Genomic DNA, 17553 nt, shown 5'->3' on the forward strand with positions numbered 1-17553 from the left:
CTCCGGCTCCGCCCGACGGCAGCGAGGAGTGGCCGCCCGCCGCCGCGCTGGCACCGGGGCGGCCCGGAGGCTCACCCCGGGGGAGGGTCTCGACACTCCGCGCCGCTGACGGGACCGGTACGCGGTACGCGGTGCCCGGCGCGGAGGGGCGGACTGGGGCGGTGGCGGCGGCGGCGTGCCGTGCCGCCCCCCCGGCTGTCCCCGCCCCCCGCCGGTTTGGGCCCAGCCCTCCCGGCGGCGGGGCCGCCTGCGCCGCGGTGCTATGAGAGGCTTTAAACGGCAGGTGCGGGGGAGCCAGGCGGACGCACAACCGGCGGCGGCTGCTGCTGCGGCCCGGCGGTAGCGGCGGGCGGGCGCCCTTTCGGCTCGGTGGGAGCCGCGGCGGGAGCGGAGCATGTCGGTGGTGACCGGGGGCAGCGAGGCGGCGGCGGCAGCGGGTGGCGGCAGCGGGAACCGCGTCTTCTTCCAGAGCCCCCGCGGTGGCGGCGGCGGGAGCGGCTCCTCCGGCGGCTCCTCCCGGGAGGACTCGGTGTCGGCGGCGGCGGCGGTGGTACAGGTCCAGCAGCGGCGCCAGCAGCAGGGGAAAGTGACGGTGAAATACGATCGGAAGGAGCTGCGGAAGCGGCTGGTGCTGGAGGAGTGGATCGTGGAGCAGCTGGGGCAGCTCTACGGCTGCGAGGTGCGGGGCCGGGGCCGGGCTGGTGGGGTCCCCGGTGCGGCAGCCGCCGTAGTCCCCTGTCCCGTCCCGTGCCGCCCCCCCCCCCCCGCCCGCCGCTGCCTCCCTCGCCCCCGGCATCCTCCTCTCGCCCAGAGTCGCGATTGGGCTGCGGGCAGGGGAGAGCTGTCACCGCCACCTCCAAATGACATTCCCGCCCCGCCGCCACCTCCCTGCCTCCGCGCCGCCCCGCCGCGGGGACGGTGTCCCCAGTCCCGCTGAAAGGGTGTCCCCCGGTCCCCCACCCCCCTACCCGGAGGGGACCGCCCTTTGGGGACAGGCGGGGGCTACCACGGAGCGGCCCCTCTCCTCCCGGGGGGTCTCGGCGGCTGCGGCAGGTCTGGGGGTACCGGCTGTGCGCACCGGGGGGGTGTTCGACCGGGAGCCCCTGTCCCTGCAGTCCCCCCCCAGGCAGGGCGGACGGGGCTGGGGCGCGGAGGTGCTTTCCCCGGGCTGGGGGGTTGTCGGTCCCCGTTAGAGGCGCCCGCTGGACCGGAGAGGAGAGCGGTGTGCCCCCGGGGGAGGGAGGAGGAGGAAGGTGGCGGCGGCTGTGCGGAGGCGGCTGTTGCGGGAGGAAGGACTCCGGCGCGGGTACGGTTCCCGCTAGACCATGGTTTTGTGTTGTTCTGGCTTCCAGGAGCCGGGTAGATACTAGCCAGGAAATTTCGATAAGCAGTTGGAAGATCATTGGGGTGAGAATCGAAAATACTGGGTGGTGGGGTGTGTGTGTGTTGCATCTAATTTGTAGGTGTCAAACCTGTTTTTTATGTTACTCTATGCAAAAAGTGTCTGTTGCCAGAATGAATTCTCCTCTGTAGAGGACAGGTGAACAGGAGGATTTTGCCATATTGTTCAGAGGAACAGTAACAGTTATCTTCCATAGAGAGATGACAACGTCACAAGTAAAGAAAGTACTGGGATTTTGTTTTTGTTGAAGCTTCATTAGAAATATAGACCTTCTAGTCCCCAAGGTATCCTACCTCTCTGCTACCCTAGGTATTTACTGTTAGAAAGGATCAAAATGTTAAGTCTAAACTGAGGTCTGTGCATACTTTTCCCATCAGTAGTCTAATTCATTTCTATTAGAGACTTCTGAAGTGAGATTTTTTTTTTTGAAGCCACATGTGAATTTTGCAGCGGATGTCTATGGAGCCAACAGGCTGGATGGGGCTTTGAGCAACCTGGCCTAGTGGGAGGTGGCCCTGCCCATGGCAGGGGGGTTGGAACTAGATGATTTAAGGTCCCTTCCAACCCAAACCATTCTATGGTCTCACTCCAGGGCTCCCGGTTGTTCTGGAGCCAGGAAGGCAAGAGCTTTGACAGTCCCTGAGGTGTGGATGTGAGGGCCTAAATAACCATGCCTGAATATCTAGCACGTACATAATACAAATGTTTAAAGAAACTTCCTTTCATCTCAAAACCAGTTTATCAGCAACTTTGTCAGAAGGACTTGCCCTCATAAAAAATGTGCATGTGACAAGTTAAACCTCCTTAACTATTCACATCAATGAACTAAGGGAAGCAAAGCTATAAATGGAAACTGGTTAAGAATAAGCAGTTGTTACTCTTCATCTTGGTGTGACTTGCCTCTCCAGCCTTGTGATTTGTCAGGCCACAAAGCCTGTAGGCTGTGAGGATTTCTTTGAGGTCAGAAGTGCTTATAACTGTTTGCATGACCTGATGATTTTGTGTCTGCATGAGCTGATAATGTAGTTAGTAGCTGGCCTACTGGATCTTTTGCCTCTGGTTTGACTCTCATTGTTCAAAAACACCATGTCTGTTTGGGCTGTGTGCTTTTGACATACAGCCGTAGTTGTTCTGTATATAAGAAAGGATGTAATATATGGGACCAAACCAAGGTCCGGAGGAATTATTGCTGCTTTTCACAGTATTCAAATAACTGGCTTGCTGGAGGAAAAAAATCTGTCATTCTTTGCCTTATTGTGGTGGCTGCCTTTGACTGAAATAAGAAGCCTGTGTGAGAAGGAGGGCTCTCCATTAAGATGGGGACCATATATGGCTGCATAAAAAGAACTTTTTTGATGATTTGGTTTCTAAGGTATCTTTTAGGGTAAAAAATGGTTTGACACAACAGATGAAAATGGTTTTAGCTTTGAAGATTGAGGGCAAAATATTTAATTCTTCTGGTCATCTTTGCTGTTACACGTGAACTCTATCCAGTGTCAGCACAGATGACAGTTGTGAAAAGGTCAAGCACTTAATATGCTATCAGAATAATGTGGAAGATGCACGATGAGTGTAGTGATTAAAGACAATAGCAATTTAATGCAAGATGCTTTGCTTGAATCTGCTTGAATTACTTTTAGGCTTACAGATGTAGCTCTCAGGCTGAAACTTAATCACCTATGCAGACAGTTAATAACCCTGTCTGAAGGCAGGTTGGGGGGGTTGGGAACTGCTTGCTTTAACTTCTGTGGAAGATCTATCATAACTTGCTCATGTAATGACACTTAAGCTCTGAAACAACCCAAAATCTTCCAGAATGTCAGAAATAGCCATCAAATTGCTAATTCTGGAAGAACTAAGCAGGGTCAGTGTTTCGTCTCTATTCTGATTTGGAGCTCTCTTTCTGAGGGGCAGTGCACTCTCTTCCTGGGAAGAGCAGAAATAAGAAAGTAGAGGGTGCTTGCAGTGTGGTGCACTGAAAGTCTGCATGAAGACCTGGGTGTCTCTTTGTGGGACTGCATAAATGCAGGGCCTGCCTGCTTGTGGTTTAACCCAGCAGGCAGCCAAACACCACGAAGCTGCTTGCTCGCTAACACCCCCCCTTTCCCCTCAGCCCTCTAGGGGTGATGGGGAGGGGAAGGGAGAATGAGGAAAAAGTAAAATTCATGGGTTGAGGTAAAAAGTTTAAAAAGTCATGGAAGGAAGAGAAAATAATACCAATAATAATGATAATATACAAAACAAGTGATGCACAGTCCAATTGCTCACCGCCTGCTGACCGATGCCCAACTCATTCCCAAGCACGGATTGCTGCCCCCCAGCCAACTCCCCCAGTTCATATACTGAGCATGATGTCACATGGTATGGAGTAGCCCTTTGGCCAGTTTGGGTTGGCTGTCCTGGCTATGCTCCCTCCCAGCTTCTTGTGCACCTCCTCACTGGCAGAGCATGGGAAGCTGAAAAGTCCTTGACTTAGTATAAGCATTACTTAGCAACAACTAAAACCATTGGTGTGTTATCAACATTATTCTCATACTAAATCCAAAACACATCACTGTACCAGCTACTAGGAAGAAAATTAACTCTATCCCAGCTGAAACCAGGACACCACTGTTTTCCACTTAAATAGTGTTTTCTATTAAATTATTCTGAGATTCATCAGTAAGTGGGCACTTGCAGAAAGATTCCCTTTATTCAAAGCTAAATGTGTATTCAGAGTCTCTCAAGTACTTGCAAGTTAAGTCAGCTGTAAGCTTGTCTTGGCTTGGTGGCAAAGTTTTGGAGATGAGATTGGGAAATAAGGAGGCAGGTTTGTTTGTGTTCTTTTTCTAGTGGATCTTGTCTTTAGCAGTATGGTTTTAGTTTTGAAAATTGGATGCCAAGCAGGATAATGGAGTTGGGGATCAGCTTTAGAAAGGTTGCTTCCACATGATGCAGACTTCAGGGATGAAAACCTGATCTGAATTACCGAAGTAGAAAACTTCAGTAGGACCAGAGACTCTTAAGCAGGATTTGTTTGGCACCAGAACCTGTGAGGCTTAATGTACTCAGGTCAAGTGCTTCAGGTGAACATCAGTCTGGCTGTTTGCTCCTGGAGCTGCTTCATTAAAAAACCCAAAGTTTTATAACCTGTTTGTATTGATTTCTATGAATGCTGAAACTGAGGTTGTGGTCACTGATTAGTGTATTGAAAATGCAGTGCCTTAACTGCAGGGTTTGAACTGACTTCAGTGTTGACCTTTACTAGGTACCTTTTTTCTAAAAATAGTTTATCCGCAGATGCTTCATGGTTTGGGCTAAATCCGTTATTGGTTAAGAATTGCTAAATAATGCTGCACAGAACAACTTACATCATCACTATTGATTCCCTAATGGTTTGCAACTTCTAGTTCAGCATTAAAGTGATGACAGTCTAGTTTTCCAGATGTGATCTACATAGTGTGCACCTGCCAAACTTGTACAACTTTATATATGCAAAAAACCACCACTGGATTTGTCCCCAGAAACCATTCAACTTTACAGGTGAATTACAGTGCTCAAGAGTCCTGTCTCCTCATAATTACAGCATTTGCTATAAATTGCAGAATGCTGATGGAATAAGCCCATTGAGGGCACACAGATTTTGCACAGCATTAGTGAACAATGAGGAAAGATTTTTGCTTGCACTATGGGTTTGTTGCTGAGTATGTTTTTAATGTAGAGACATGCATGTACAAATCAAATGAGCCCTTAGATTTTGCATTTGAGAAGATGAATATAAGACTTACCTTATGATATGAGATATTGATTAGCTTAGTTGTATAGTGAACTATTTTATTAGAGTATGTCTAATTATGTATGGCAAAGGATATGATGTTGGTCTGGAAGTAACAGGGAATGATGTCCAGGCTTACCCCTTTTCCATTGCAGGGCAAAATAGCCTGGAATTCTAGTTAAAAATTCAACATATGAGAAAACATAACTGAAAGAGCTGCCCATAAAAACCCCTCAAGCATTTCATTTAAGAGTACAAAGCCATGCCAGACTGACAATTGTCATATATAGGATTCTTTTTCACTTCCTGATGTGGGTACTGCAATGACAAGAATGGTATGAAGCTTTGAAATGGATAAGGGATTTCGTGTTGGCAGGGCCAATCTGTGGCCATTAGTTAAAAAAAGAAAAGTACTGTTGGGGTATGGGAGAGAAGGGAGCAATTTAACTTGGTCCTGCATGGATTGAGCTCCCTTCCCCTGGGTGTTCTGTGACCGCAGTGTTGGAGAACAGCCTCTTTCACCATCTTCCTGAAGCTGCTGGGGTATGCTAACAGTGACAGCTTGTCCCTAATATAGCATCAGAGAGTCTGTTGGTCTGTATGCACTTCAACTTGACCAGGTTGGTGCTAGACAGGAGGCAAGAGGCAGGCCTTTATCTAGGCTGGAGAGCTAGGTCACCAAAGGAAGAACTTCCTTCCTAGCCCTCCCTTTCCTCTCTTGCTGGACAACCGTGCTGGCTGTAGTGGTAAAGCTAGTGACAAGGTGTAAAAGGTGGACTGAGGATTGTGGGGAAGCTCTGAACAAATGAGCTGCCTTGACTACATTTCCAAAATATTTTTTCAGTACTGAATTCAGTTGCAGACTGATGGGTATTGACGGTCTACCGGGAGCGGTGCTGCATATGCTGCATAACTAGATGCTGTACAGGGTATCAGTTCCTCTGTGCGTTTGCATCTGAACAGGCATGTCTTGTGTTCTGATGGGGTTGGTTACAGCTGTTTCTCTCCCTGCTATTTGTAACTGTATTTATATGGGGCACTGACCTTCTGCACAGTATGGACCACCTTCTCCAGCCCACTCTCTTATGGGTCAGTGGCTCTGCACACCCTGCAGATCCTGTATATCTGAGGCAGTTGCCATGGTTACCAGTCATCTGTTTTGCTCTGGGTTTGGAATAATACAGAATAAGATGGTGCAAGGACTTCAGGGCCAAACAATTCCCTCCACCCCCCCAAACATCCCATCCTTTCCAAAACAATGTGGTCAGCATGCTGTTAAGGCTGCCATGTAGTGATGTGGACCTGATGGTATGGTCAGGTACTACTTATTCCTCAGGCTATGGTTGTTGTCTGTTTTCAGATTATGTTTGAAATTCATTATTTATTTATCAGAAAGATGTTTGGAAAGGAGGTCCACTGAATAAAACACTACAGAAACTAACTTTTGCTGACTGTTTCACTCTTTGAATGGACTTCCTCTAACCAAGATCTCACAAATGGTAATTGTGGGTGGACTCCTTTCTAAATGGATCAAAAATGGAAAGAGTGAGAGGTGTCTGACAATTAGACTGTCTCTCCTTAAAAGGATACATGTCAGTTGGAAGCCTAATAAAGGATTTCTTTCTTCAGGAAATAAGAGTGTTACAGTCTAGATGCATTGGAGTAAAGTACTTAGAGGTTCATCAAAATGCTTAGAAATGTATTTGGGTTATTTCTTTTGGACAACTATTACTGATGTCAGATCTCCAGCGTGAACTTTGGAGTGCTCTCTTGAGGGCAGGGAGGGATGCTGCTCGTCATACCCGTGTTGGTTGAAAGCTTGCTGTGATCAGAGACCTACAAAGGGCACAGGCAGCACTGTTGTAGCAAAGGCTCCTTATGTCATGTATCAATCAAAGAAAGGCATTTGAGTCCCACCAGCAGAAAATAGGAAGCCCTAAATGGCCTATAAAATGCATGTCGCTGTGGAGCAACTTTCATAACATGCATGCTGCTGCTTGCAGAGGAGAAGTGGGTTTAAGTACCTGCGAAGGTGCCAAACAGCTGATGGCGGTGAGGCCAGAGCCTTTTGTTTCTAAATGGGCTGCTTAAACTCTGGTCTTAGCTTCTAAAGACACTAATCTAGTAGGAAATGTACAACCGTTCTGCTACTCTCCTCCTTTTTACATGCAAAATTTGCACTACATCTCAAAGGAGTTCAAAAAAATTATTTTTCTCCTACTTGAGTCTTGATGTCATTTCTTCACTGGTCGTGGTTCGTTGTTTTATCTTAAGTAGCAGCAATATTGACTTCTAAATTGGAAGCTTTGCAACATAAATCTTCATCTTCCCATCAGCTATTTCATAAGAAATCTTTTGTCCTTTCCCTCTCCGTTCAAGATTCAACTGGTCTCTTTGCTGAAGCAATAGGTGTGGTTGTTTTATAACAAGGCAAAGAAATAATTGATTGATTACATCACTTAATTTTTTATAATTGTACTTATAAACAGTAGCTTTCAACCGTTGCGGCTACAAAGACTCCTCTGCCTTTAGGCAAATTGCTTTACATAGAGCCAGTCCTGATTATCGAGGATAACAGGGTGGGGAGGGGGTGGAAGAGAGAACATGGATACAATGGATAAAAACATAGATTAAAAGAAAAAATTGTAAACTATGCTGCAAATCATGCAGTGAACATACAGCTGAAGGGGGAAGAGGGGGAATTGATCATTAATCTACCCCTTTCTCCCACTTGGGTTCTTCACAAACTCATCTACGTTGCCTTTGGACTTGAGTCTAGCTTGGATGTGCCTGTACTTGTCGCACAATTAAACTACACCATGGATGATCTATCCACAGATAGGTGAGCTGGTTATGTTGCCCTTTGAAGACACTGGGCTGACTTGTGCACTGTTGGTCCCTTGTCCCCCCGAATTCTGACGGGGTAAGTTAGAGTGGGGTCTCTCCCATTATTCTCACAGCTTTGCATTAGCTGATCTAAACTATGGATTTTACCGAAGCAAATGCCTGAAACAAATAACCCTGTTTAAATGAGGAAAATGTGTATTTCATGGCACATCTACCTCCCCTTAAAAGGCATAGGGAATATTTCTAAATAGGTTTTGTGTCTAAATACGAAGGTGCTCCACTTGAAGTAGGACTTCATTTCACAAGTAGTGTGATAGTTTAAGGTTGTCATGAGACTAAACTAATTCTGTTGACCGACGCCTTGCAAAGTCTTGCTGAACTCTTGCTTGCATTCTCATAGCTCTCCCTTTAGCTTATGTCTACCCATTTAAAAGGCGCTGTACTGGGCCCCAGATCCAACCAAGAACACCTGAACAATTTTGTAATGCATACTATTGTCTGTGTGTGTGAAGCAGCTCCCTGAGAGTATAGGAGATGCTGATGGAAAAAAAAAAAAAAAATACGCTATCCTGTCTCTAACCTGATTCAGTCTGAATTATGATCATCTTGTCTCTTGTCACCACAGGTGATAAAGCAGCAGTGATATCAATCCATTTTTCCAGCAGCCTTGTGTCTTGCCTGCAGTATAAGAAAGCTAAATTCTCATTTTTTGCTTCCCTTTTTATTACCCTTCCCTCCATCTAACTCCAGAAACTTCTATTTGACAGCACAAATTGAGTAGGTTAGACATGGCCATCCATCTGTGTCACTGCAACTTTTGGCTGCCTGTCATAAAACATTGGCGGTTTCTTTTGCTGTCCCCTCATGTGACACATGGAATTATGGAAGTCAAGATTTCTAGAAGTTATTAATGTTGGAGAAGGGGGGGATAAAATCTTAATTGTATGCAGTCCATACAGCAGCAGTATGACTGTATTTCAAAGGTAGACTAAATTTAGCCTGTTAAAGATCTTCTTGGAGCAAGGAATCATTTGGGCAGAGGTATACACTGAAACAAATCAAATCTTCTTTGAAATGATAAGTATTTAATTCTGAGGATCACATTTGAATAGCAGAACTGTTACCTCCCTCCCCTGCCCCCTAGGGAGCATGATATCTATTCTAGGAACCAGTTCAACGTGTATCTTAAACTATTTTTGGGGAACATGCAGATCACATCCCCAGAAGGCATCATGTATCTCTTCAATCCACGTGATATTTATCAGTAGCGCAGATCTAGTGGATCTAAACCTAGAGAAAAATCATAACATGTACTGTAGGTCTTTAATTATTAGAATGCTGTTAGTTTAATTAATTCAATGTAATACTGTTTTGCATGTGGAGCAAAGCTGGTACAAAAGATAGCATAAATTTGAAGTGGCCTAATGGTGAGTAAGTAAATGGCTAGCTTGTGCAGTGGTGCCAGTCTACAAGTGATGCTTCCAGTGGTCACTGAGAAGAGTTCACCACTCTGAGTGTGCTGCCAACAAGGGGATCACACACTGTGGTTCTATGTGTTGGGCTTCATAAATGCAAATGATGGCACAATCAATACCTAACGAAAATCCTCTCACCAGACTGTCTTAATAGGATTACTTTCCAGAACACAGAATTGGGAAGGATCTCCTAGGTCACAGGGTCTGCTTTCTCATTTGCAGATAAGCTCTTTGCATTTGACATAATTTTTTAATGGAGTAACTCGGTTATATGATGTCTATTTCCACGTTATTTCATAGTTTTAAATATACTTTTAGACACTAGGCTCTTTCCCACCCCATTCATAAAATATGAAAGACATGGGCAAAAGACCAGTGCTTACTTGGGGTGCGCTTACCTGGACTTTCACTCTGGGTTGAAGTTTAAATAGATTGTAAATGCTTTTTACTGTCTGCCCTTACTCTGGGCATCATTGGGCTCAAGGGATGACCACAGTAGAGGGGCACAAGTATCAAAACAGTAATGCTGCTGTAGGTCACTTACTACCTTATAACAAAATCTGTCTTTTGAGTAGATGCCTGCAGATTCTGGGAGAAATGTGTTCACTAATATTTCATGGAATTAATTTAGCAGTTCTTGGAAAATATATGATGTTGGCTGCTCAAGACCCTAACTTATTTTAGCACTTGAATGATAGCTTCTTTGAAGTAGATATCTAAATTAACTCTAGCATGGTACAAATGATTTGTTCTACTTTAGGTGACTGATGTATAACATTTCGACACATTTACTTTAAACACAAAGAATGCCTTGAGCTTTTACAATTGGTTGCTTTACATTTTAAAAGATAATACCTGAAGCACATATTGCACTTTTTTTTTTGGTCAGAAAAGAAGTTCAGATGGTTTGGAATGAATTCTTGGGTCTTTTATATTTTTCTTATGCTGGTAGTAATCATGCCATTTTAAGCTTACTGTCTAACTCTGTATTCCTGTTCCAGGTGCACTGAGGCAAAACAGCTTAGTCTTCTTTCTAAGAAATTTAAAACTCCCTAAATTTGGGTTATGGCTGAATTCCTCCTCTTAATATTGAAAACTGAATCCTCTCTGAGTGCAGAAATTAATGTGGGGAGCAATGCTGGTGGTAACTAGCTCACTGGAAGCTAGAAACATCTCAGCTCTTACTTTGGCTGTCACTGTAGTACTAGTTTAAATCTTTGGCTAAGCAGACTAGTAATGAACTTGCTTATAAGTATCCAGCTGCTATTTGTTTATCAAGACCAAACTCTTAAACAGAAGATTTGCTTTAGTGTGTTGCAGTAATTCTGATAACCAAAGAATGCATTTATACAAGGAAGTAAGATACTGATCCTTCCCTTCATAATCTGGAGGCTCTTGTTTCTGGTTGCCTGCAATGGAGGCTTCCAGGACTACGTTAGGAAAAGCATTGGATGTAGCAAAGGGAAGGATGCAGGACTGTGTGCCAAAATACATTTTTGGTAATAGGATAGTGAGAAGAAGCACTGGAATCATACAGGGGTCCCATACAACCTTTAGCTTGCTTCTCCCAGGGTTTGTTGTCCTCGGTGGGATAGTCACAACAGATTATCCCACTTCCTAGATCTGGACCTGTTTAGTGAATTAACTTTTAAAGATCCCTCAGGCACTCTTCTATCTTTCACAGTCTGGGGACTTGGCTAGGGAGTGAAGTGGTGTCTCTAGCCCCTGGGAAAGAGGAGTGTCTGCTTTAAAGTGTGTTAGAACTCCTGCTGATATTTCTTGACACCAGTGGACCAGAGCCAAAATGCATTGACTGCAGTCCCTGGCCTGCCTGCTGCTCAAAATTAGCATTTTGGGGGAGGGAGAGGTCTAGCGATCATTGCTGTGTAGAGCACACTGCTATACCTAGGCACCACTTGAAGGAATCACTTGCTACAAACTATGAGAAGCTCTCCAGATCTCTTACAAACTAATCTTCTTCAACAAGAAGATTATGTTGCTCTTGGATTCTGCGGGATGCAAGAGCACTTGTTTTGGTACCACTGAAGAAAATATTTTTTCCCCCTCCACAGAAGGCAGTCGTCTTGTCTCCCATGCCAAATCTGACAGGACCTAATACTTCTGACCAGAGAAATATTGGCATTAGAAAGCTGTTATTCCAACCAATAATGCTTTAATTGCCTGCTAAGACAAGCATGCAGTGTGAGAAGACCATGAGTGTGTCAGACACTTAATGTACCCTTACTGTATGACTCTTATTGCAGAAGTCAATTTACACACAGTTTCTCAGCATAGAGAAAATCAATATTGGAGACTAACAGATTATTTTTACAGGGCTGCTGAAGCTGAGGTGAGGAGAGCTGTTTAGAGGCCTCATTATCTCATGTGCTCTTGCCTTGTGTTCTTTCAAGTGCTCTGATTGGAGTAATTAATCCTTGAAGTGCCCCAAGAGGCAAACCTACTTAATTGCACTGCTGTTTAGCTTAAATTCCCAGAGTACAGAGGACCTGATGTTGATCCTGTTTGGTTGAAATGCTTTCTTAAAGTGTATTCCTTGGGCCTTTTTCACCTCTACTCTTAAAAGAAAGCAGTCAATCTGTCAAATTTGACCTAGCATGGAACAGTCCTAGTCATCAGGGATCATGCTAGGAGAATGTGGCGCTGCCGTGGTGTAAGTGAAGGAGAAAGCTGATGAATCTCAGGACTCCTCTGAAGTGCTAGGTCGGCACTTAAGAATCTTAAGCTAGAGCTGTGTGAGCTTTATTCCTTTCTGAAAGGGAAATGGACCTTTCCAGAGGCTAGAAAGCCAGTTCCAAGCATGTTATGTGCTTTCCAAGTAAAGCCATATTAGCATGGAAATGCAAGGATGAGGTGCAGTAACCTATAACTGGAAAAAGCCCTGGATGTTCCTGCTGTGTTGTCTAGCTGTGGAGCTCAGAGCACACTCAAACTTTGTTTCCATGTATTACAGCTTGTTCTTACAAGCACTTGCTTCTTAGACAAAAGTCCTCTCTTCGGCTTATCTGGTTCACCGTTGCCCTCTGTGTGATGGAACAACACAGTATGGGCATAGCTGTTACCAAACTATTGCATTCTTCCCAGATGCAGAATTATGCACAAACTGCTGGAAAGCAGTCAACTGGGCTTCCGTTATTTGGAGTTGGAGAGTGAACTGCTACTGTGAGTCAGGCAGAGGTAGGGATATCCTGTGACTGCTATGTAGAAAGTCATTCCACTGGCATAATCCTCAAAGTACCACCATTTAGAAAGCTCCTGATGTCTTAAATCCCTGTGCCTCTTGAGGATGGCTCTGTAACAGTGATTTAGTGTACAACATGTATGTGCTAATACCAAACTATTTTTGCCCTGTGTGAAAGTGGATGATGAAAAACACCATGATGTGTCCTCCCTATCTGCTTTGGAGTGTTTTGCTTAACAGAAGTGACAACCAAGCATAGACTTAGCATGTCGTATTTTTATATCAAGAACGCAACGCATTCGCTTTGGAGACAGCACTTTTTTTTTTTTTTTTTAACAAATGTTTTGCTGAGATTGCATCCATGTCATGGGTATGGTTAGGAAGTACTGAGTACTTTGCTCTTCCTCTGCTCAGTGTAGTTTGTGATCAATGCCTCTTTTTCATTTAGCAATTTTACACTCTGGTGATTCCTTTAGGCTTCTGTAGAGATGCACAAATTAGACAACAATTCTTTAACCAGCATGTTATGGATATTTTAGGATAAGCTGAATTTGTTTTGACAGTTCAGTTATGAAAACAGTAAAAATACCAATGTTAGTACTAAAGAAGGCTAAACGAAGTCTAAACCTTACTGTGACTGGATGTCAGTTATGCTTTTCTATGCTTACTAATGACAAGGCAGTTGTATAATGAGCAGAGGTGTGTTTTTGTGGGGTGTATTTTTATTTTTAAATTAAGCTTATGGCTGAATGGAATACCTGATGTGCTGTATTGTTATTGGCAGTTCTTTTTGGGGAAACAGGTATTTTGGTATCAGCATGGTTTAGGTTGGAAGGGACCTTAACAATCATCTCGTTCCAACCCCTCTGCTATGAGTGAGGACATATCCCACTAGACCTGGCTGCTCAAAGCCTAATCAAACCTGGCCTTGAACGCTTGCAGGCCTCCACAACTTCCCTGGACAACCTGTTCCAGTGCCTCATCACCCTCAGAGTGAAAAATTTCTTCCTGATATCTAATCTAAATTACCTTCTTCCGGTTAGAAGCCATTATCCTCACCCTATCACTACATGCCCTTGTAAAAAGTCCCTCTCCAGCTTTCATGTAGCTGTGGTTCAGATACTGGGAAGCTGCTGTAAAGTCTCCCCAGAGACTTCCTTTCTCCGGGCCAAACAACCCCAACTCTCTCAGCCTGTCTTCACAGGAGAAGTGCTCTAATTCTCTGATCATCTTCATGTCCTAAAATCTTTTCCTTTAATCATGTATTCTCACCTATTGATTTTATTTTGTGTTGTGATAAAGACGACAGAGCTGCAGCCATTGTAACAGGAGATTGACTTTGATAGTAAAAGTTATGGGCACCATGAGGTGTAGAGTTTTCAGACTTCATAATCTCATGGCATTTGGTCTGGTATTTCTTGTGGTGCTTGTTTTCCATAATTTAGTAGCAATGGCATGAATCCCAGAGAACTTGCTGGTCCACCTTGTGTCTTGCCCACACCTCCACCTGCTGGCTATGTTCCTGGCTTTACTGCCTGTGGCTCTAGGGTAATTTACCCTCTTAAGATGCATACCACGAGGACACATCTCCTGCCTTCAGAACTGCTCTGAAATTTAAGTGCTTGAGAGGATGGAGTGGTTGGGAACTTTTGGGAGCCCTGTTCCTAGAAAGTGCAAAGGCTGCAGTTGTTGATAGGGCTCTGAGGAGATGAGGATTTTCCCACCGTTCCTCTTCCTATTTCTCCACTGCCATCAAGTGGAGAACAAGTTCTGTGACGGCATGTTCTGTGCTGTCCTAAACACAGTGTCTGATTAGTGGAGAACAAATACTCCTCTGTCCTTTAGACCTTGTTTCTGTCTATCTCTGTAATAGGCAGTAGAAGGATATCTATTGCCTCTGAACCAATGGCAAGTGTTGGGTTATCAAGGCCAGGTAGGAAGAGATTGGAGAAGCAAAGGAGAAAATGGAAAATTACATGGACCTAGAGAGGCAGGAGTAAGGTTAGAGATGGTAGAATACATATAGAAAGCCTATGGCAGGCTGCCAGCCCTGTGTTGATATTTTCCATGTTATTTGTTTCACTAGTTGGTACTTCCGATTCAGGTATGTGGGTATATGTCTCCTTGCCTAAGTTCTGCTGGCTTCCTTCTAGCAGGAGGAAATATGGGCAGTAGAAGGTGCCAATTTGATAAATGTAAGTAATTACTCAGTAGCTTGCTTTCTTCCTATGCCCCCAAGTTGCTGATTCAGCTTGTCCCCTTCTGTTTTTCTCTTTGTTAGACTTTGAAGACTCGTATAAATATCCACAGTAGTGGAGGAGAGAACCTTGGAAGCTAGGGGTTTTAGGGACAATGAGATTGACAGTGGCTATGAGTTTGCTTCTCTTGCTCTAGAGGCTACTTTGGGGACAAGTGGGTACTGGGATTTTGTATTTTAGAAAAACTTGTTTCAATAATGTTGAAAGGAATGCCAGTATCGGAGAGTCTCCAGGAAGTGGCTTAGGAGAAGTAACGTGATCATTATCAACAACTACTGGTGTTTCTACAATGAAGTGAGGTCTGTACATTTAGCTTTGAAGGCACATGATGTACCCAAATGCTTCTAAAAAATTTGTCCAATGTTTTTTTGTAACACGTGCATCAGATTTGGGCAAATGTCTTCAGGTACACTTGTGGAGTTGCCACCTCACTCCAATCCTATTTCTAATGGGTGAAATGGTCTTTGTAAGTGGCTTTTCCTCAGACTTTTCTGGGCTGCCAGGTGTTCAGTAAGATAAATCATTGACAGCCATAAGGAGTTTCTCATGGAACAGAAACCACCAGGTCCAAATGTCTGAGATACAGGCTATAGCAAAAATGAAATAATAGATAGTTTTGAGCTGATTTTCTGTACTCTGTGCCTCTTATAGGCATGTTATAAGGCAAATTTTTAATAGAAGCAATTTTCTGCTCACCGAGCCCAGCTTAACACTCAATTTAAGTACTCCAGCTATGGTACAAACAGTTAGTGTTAGAAAATTATGGTCTTTCAACATCAGTCTCAAAGTGACCTGTTCACCCTGCCATATTATGGCATCTGCTGTTATTCTGGACTAGCACTATTTTCTCATCCTTTTGACTTTTTTTTTTTTTTTTTAATCTTTACAAAAAGGCAAAACCTGAACTATACATGCAAGTATTTCCACAGTGCTGAACAGGCGCATGAGGGATGTGGCTCTGAAACACAGCAGCAGACAGGCTGGCTATGCCTTGAAAAAGCAGGTTTCTTCCCTTCTGATTTTCACAGCTGCAGTGTTAAGCACAAAAGCAGTGAAGTTAGAGTATGTCTGACTCTCTCCTCCCACACTGGCTTGTTTTTCATGTTGACTCCATCTTGTACGATTGTTTCTTTTAGCAGTCATCCAGATTTCTGATTTTATTTTCTGTTTTTTTTTTTTTTTTTTTGCTTTTCAAGCGCTCAGTTAGCAAATCGATGGGAAGAAAGTTGTATTAAAACCTAGCCTGGGAATTTCTTGCCCCAAAAGACAAAATACACAGGCAAGGCAAAAAGAAGGGAAGCCATCCATGAGTTAGCAAAGACCAGCTTGCAGAGGAGCTGGGTGCAGAGCAGTTGGCTTTCAGCTCTGCTGCTACAGATGAGGAGCCTTTGCTTGCTGTAGGGTAAGGAAGAAGGGGAGAAGAATAACAGCAAGCAGAGGATGTGTGTTACTGGAGGGGAATTAATATATGCAAAGACATGCCTGTTTGGCATTACTGTGACTTAGTGTTTGAGGTGCTGCGGGAAATGAGACCTGGAGTGGAAGCCGGGGGAAAAAGGAGCGTGATCTCTTCTCTCCTAGTTTACAATCCCTCCCCTCTCAAATCTTGTAATGCTCAGTGTAGAGCAGCAGTGGCACTGAAGTTGACTTCTGGTCCCAGCATGGCAGCGGAGCCGTGGTACTTGCTGCCACGTGTCCATGGTGCTGTACCATGCAAGTTGCCAGGGCAGGGCCAGCCCCAGGCATGGGGCACCTCCCTGGGGATGGGCTGAGGCCAGGCTGGGATGTGGGCCTGGCTCGGTGGGGCCCGTGGCCGGGCAGGGCTGTGGGGAGCTGGAGACCAGCCCTGCTGTGGCATCGCTGCTGCAGGGGCTGATGTGGGGTTCTGGGTCATGGGGGATCCCCAGGGGCTGGGCAGGGACAGTTGGGGCTGGTGGTGCCCCCGGGGCCCCGGCACTCAAGTGAGTTTGGCTTCTGGGACTGGCTTGACTGAGCAGAGCTTGCTTTAGGATACATCCTTATAAGAGCCTGTAGTCCTGGGTGTTTCTTACAGCTGTCGGGGCAAATGTGGGAAGTTTGGCCTTGGGGGGAGAGCTCCAGGTCTGAAAACCAGGTTGTAACATGGGGGTGTGAGGTATATAAAGGCACATGTCAGAGACTGAGTGTTTGAAGATGTCTGTGCAGACCCAGCTGTGTTACCGTAACCAGAGTGGCTGTACGGACCCTGGTGAGATGGTGTGGGTTGTGCCATTAGTTTAGTTTTTATGTGAAGACCCATGTTTTTTTGAAGTGCTTTTGTTCAGCCATGACACCCATTTAAATGTCAGTTTCTGGAACAATGTTTCTTATCTAATTTCCTCGTATCACAACAGTTTGATATGCTGGAAGATTCTGCTTGCCACAGACTCCCAGTGCTGAGGATGAAATAGCCATACAAGGGAGAAGAGGGGACAGACAAAGCCCAGAGCTGACGAATGCTGTGTGTAGGGACTGCAGTCCTGTTGAGGACTGGGTGCTGGCTGGAGGTGTTAAAAGGAGGAAAGATGGTAAGAGCCCGAGTACTATTTCTGATCCAGTATTCTTCCAGAAGTCAGCCATGCAACCCCCTCCTATCACTC

General features: G+C 45.0%; 1 protein-coding gene across 1 annotated transcript in view; it reads left to right on the forward strand.

Moving 5' to 3' along the window:
* The first annotated feature begins 310 nt into the window (after window positions 1-310).
* PPP1R14C (protein phosphatase 1 regulatory inhibitor subunit 14C) overlaps window positions 311-17553 on the forward strand; it is a 57211-nt gene continuing 39968 nt past the window's right edge. The window contains exon 1 of the mRNA XM_082480471.1: window positions 311-679. Coding sequence (XP_082336597.1) covers window positions 395-679 — 285 coding nt within the window. The 5' untranslated portion in view covers window positions 311-394. The remainder of the gene's footprint in view (window positions 680-17553) is intronic.

This window comes from Vanellus vanellus, assembly GCF_965231255.1.
Source record: "Vanellus vanellus genome assembly, chromosome: 3".
Classification (NCBI taxonomy): domain Eukaryota; kingdom Metazoa; phylum Chordata; class Aves; order Charadriiformes; family Charadriidae; genus Vanellus; species Vanellus vanellus.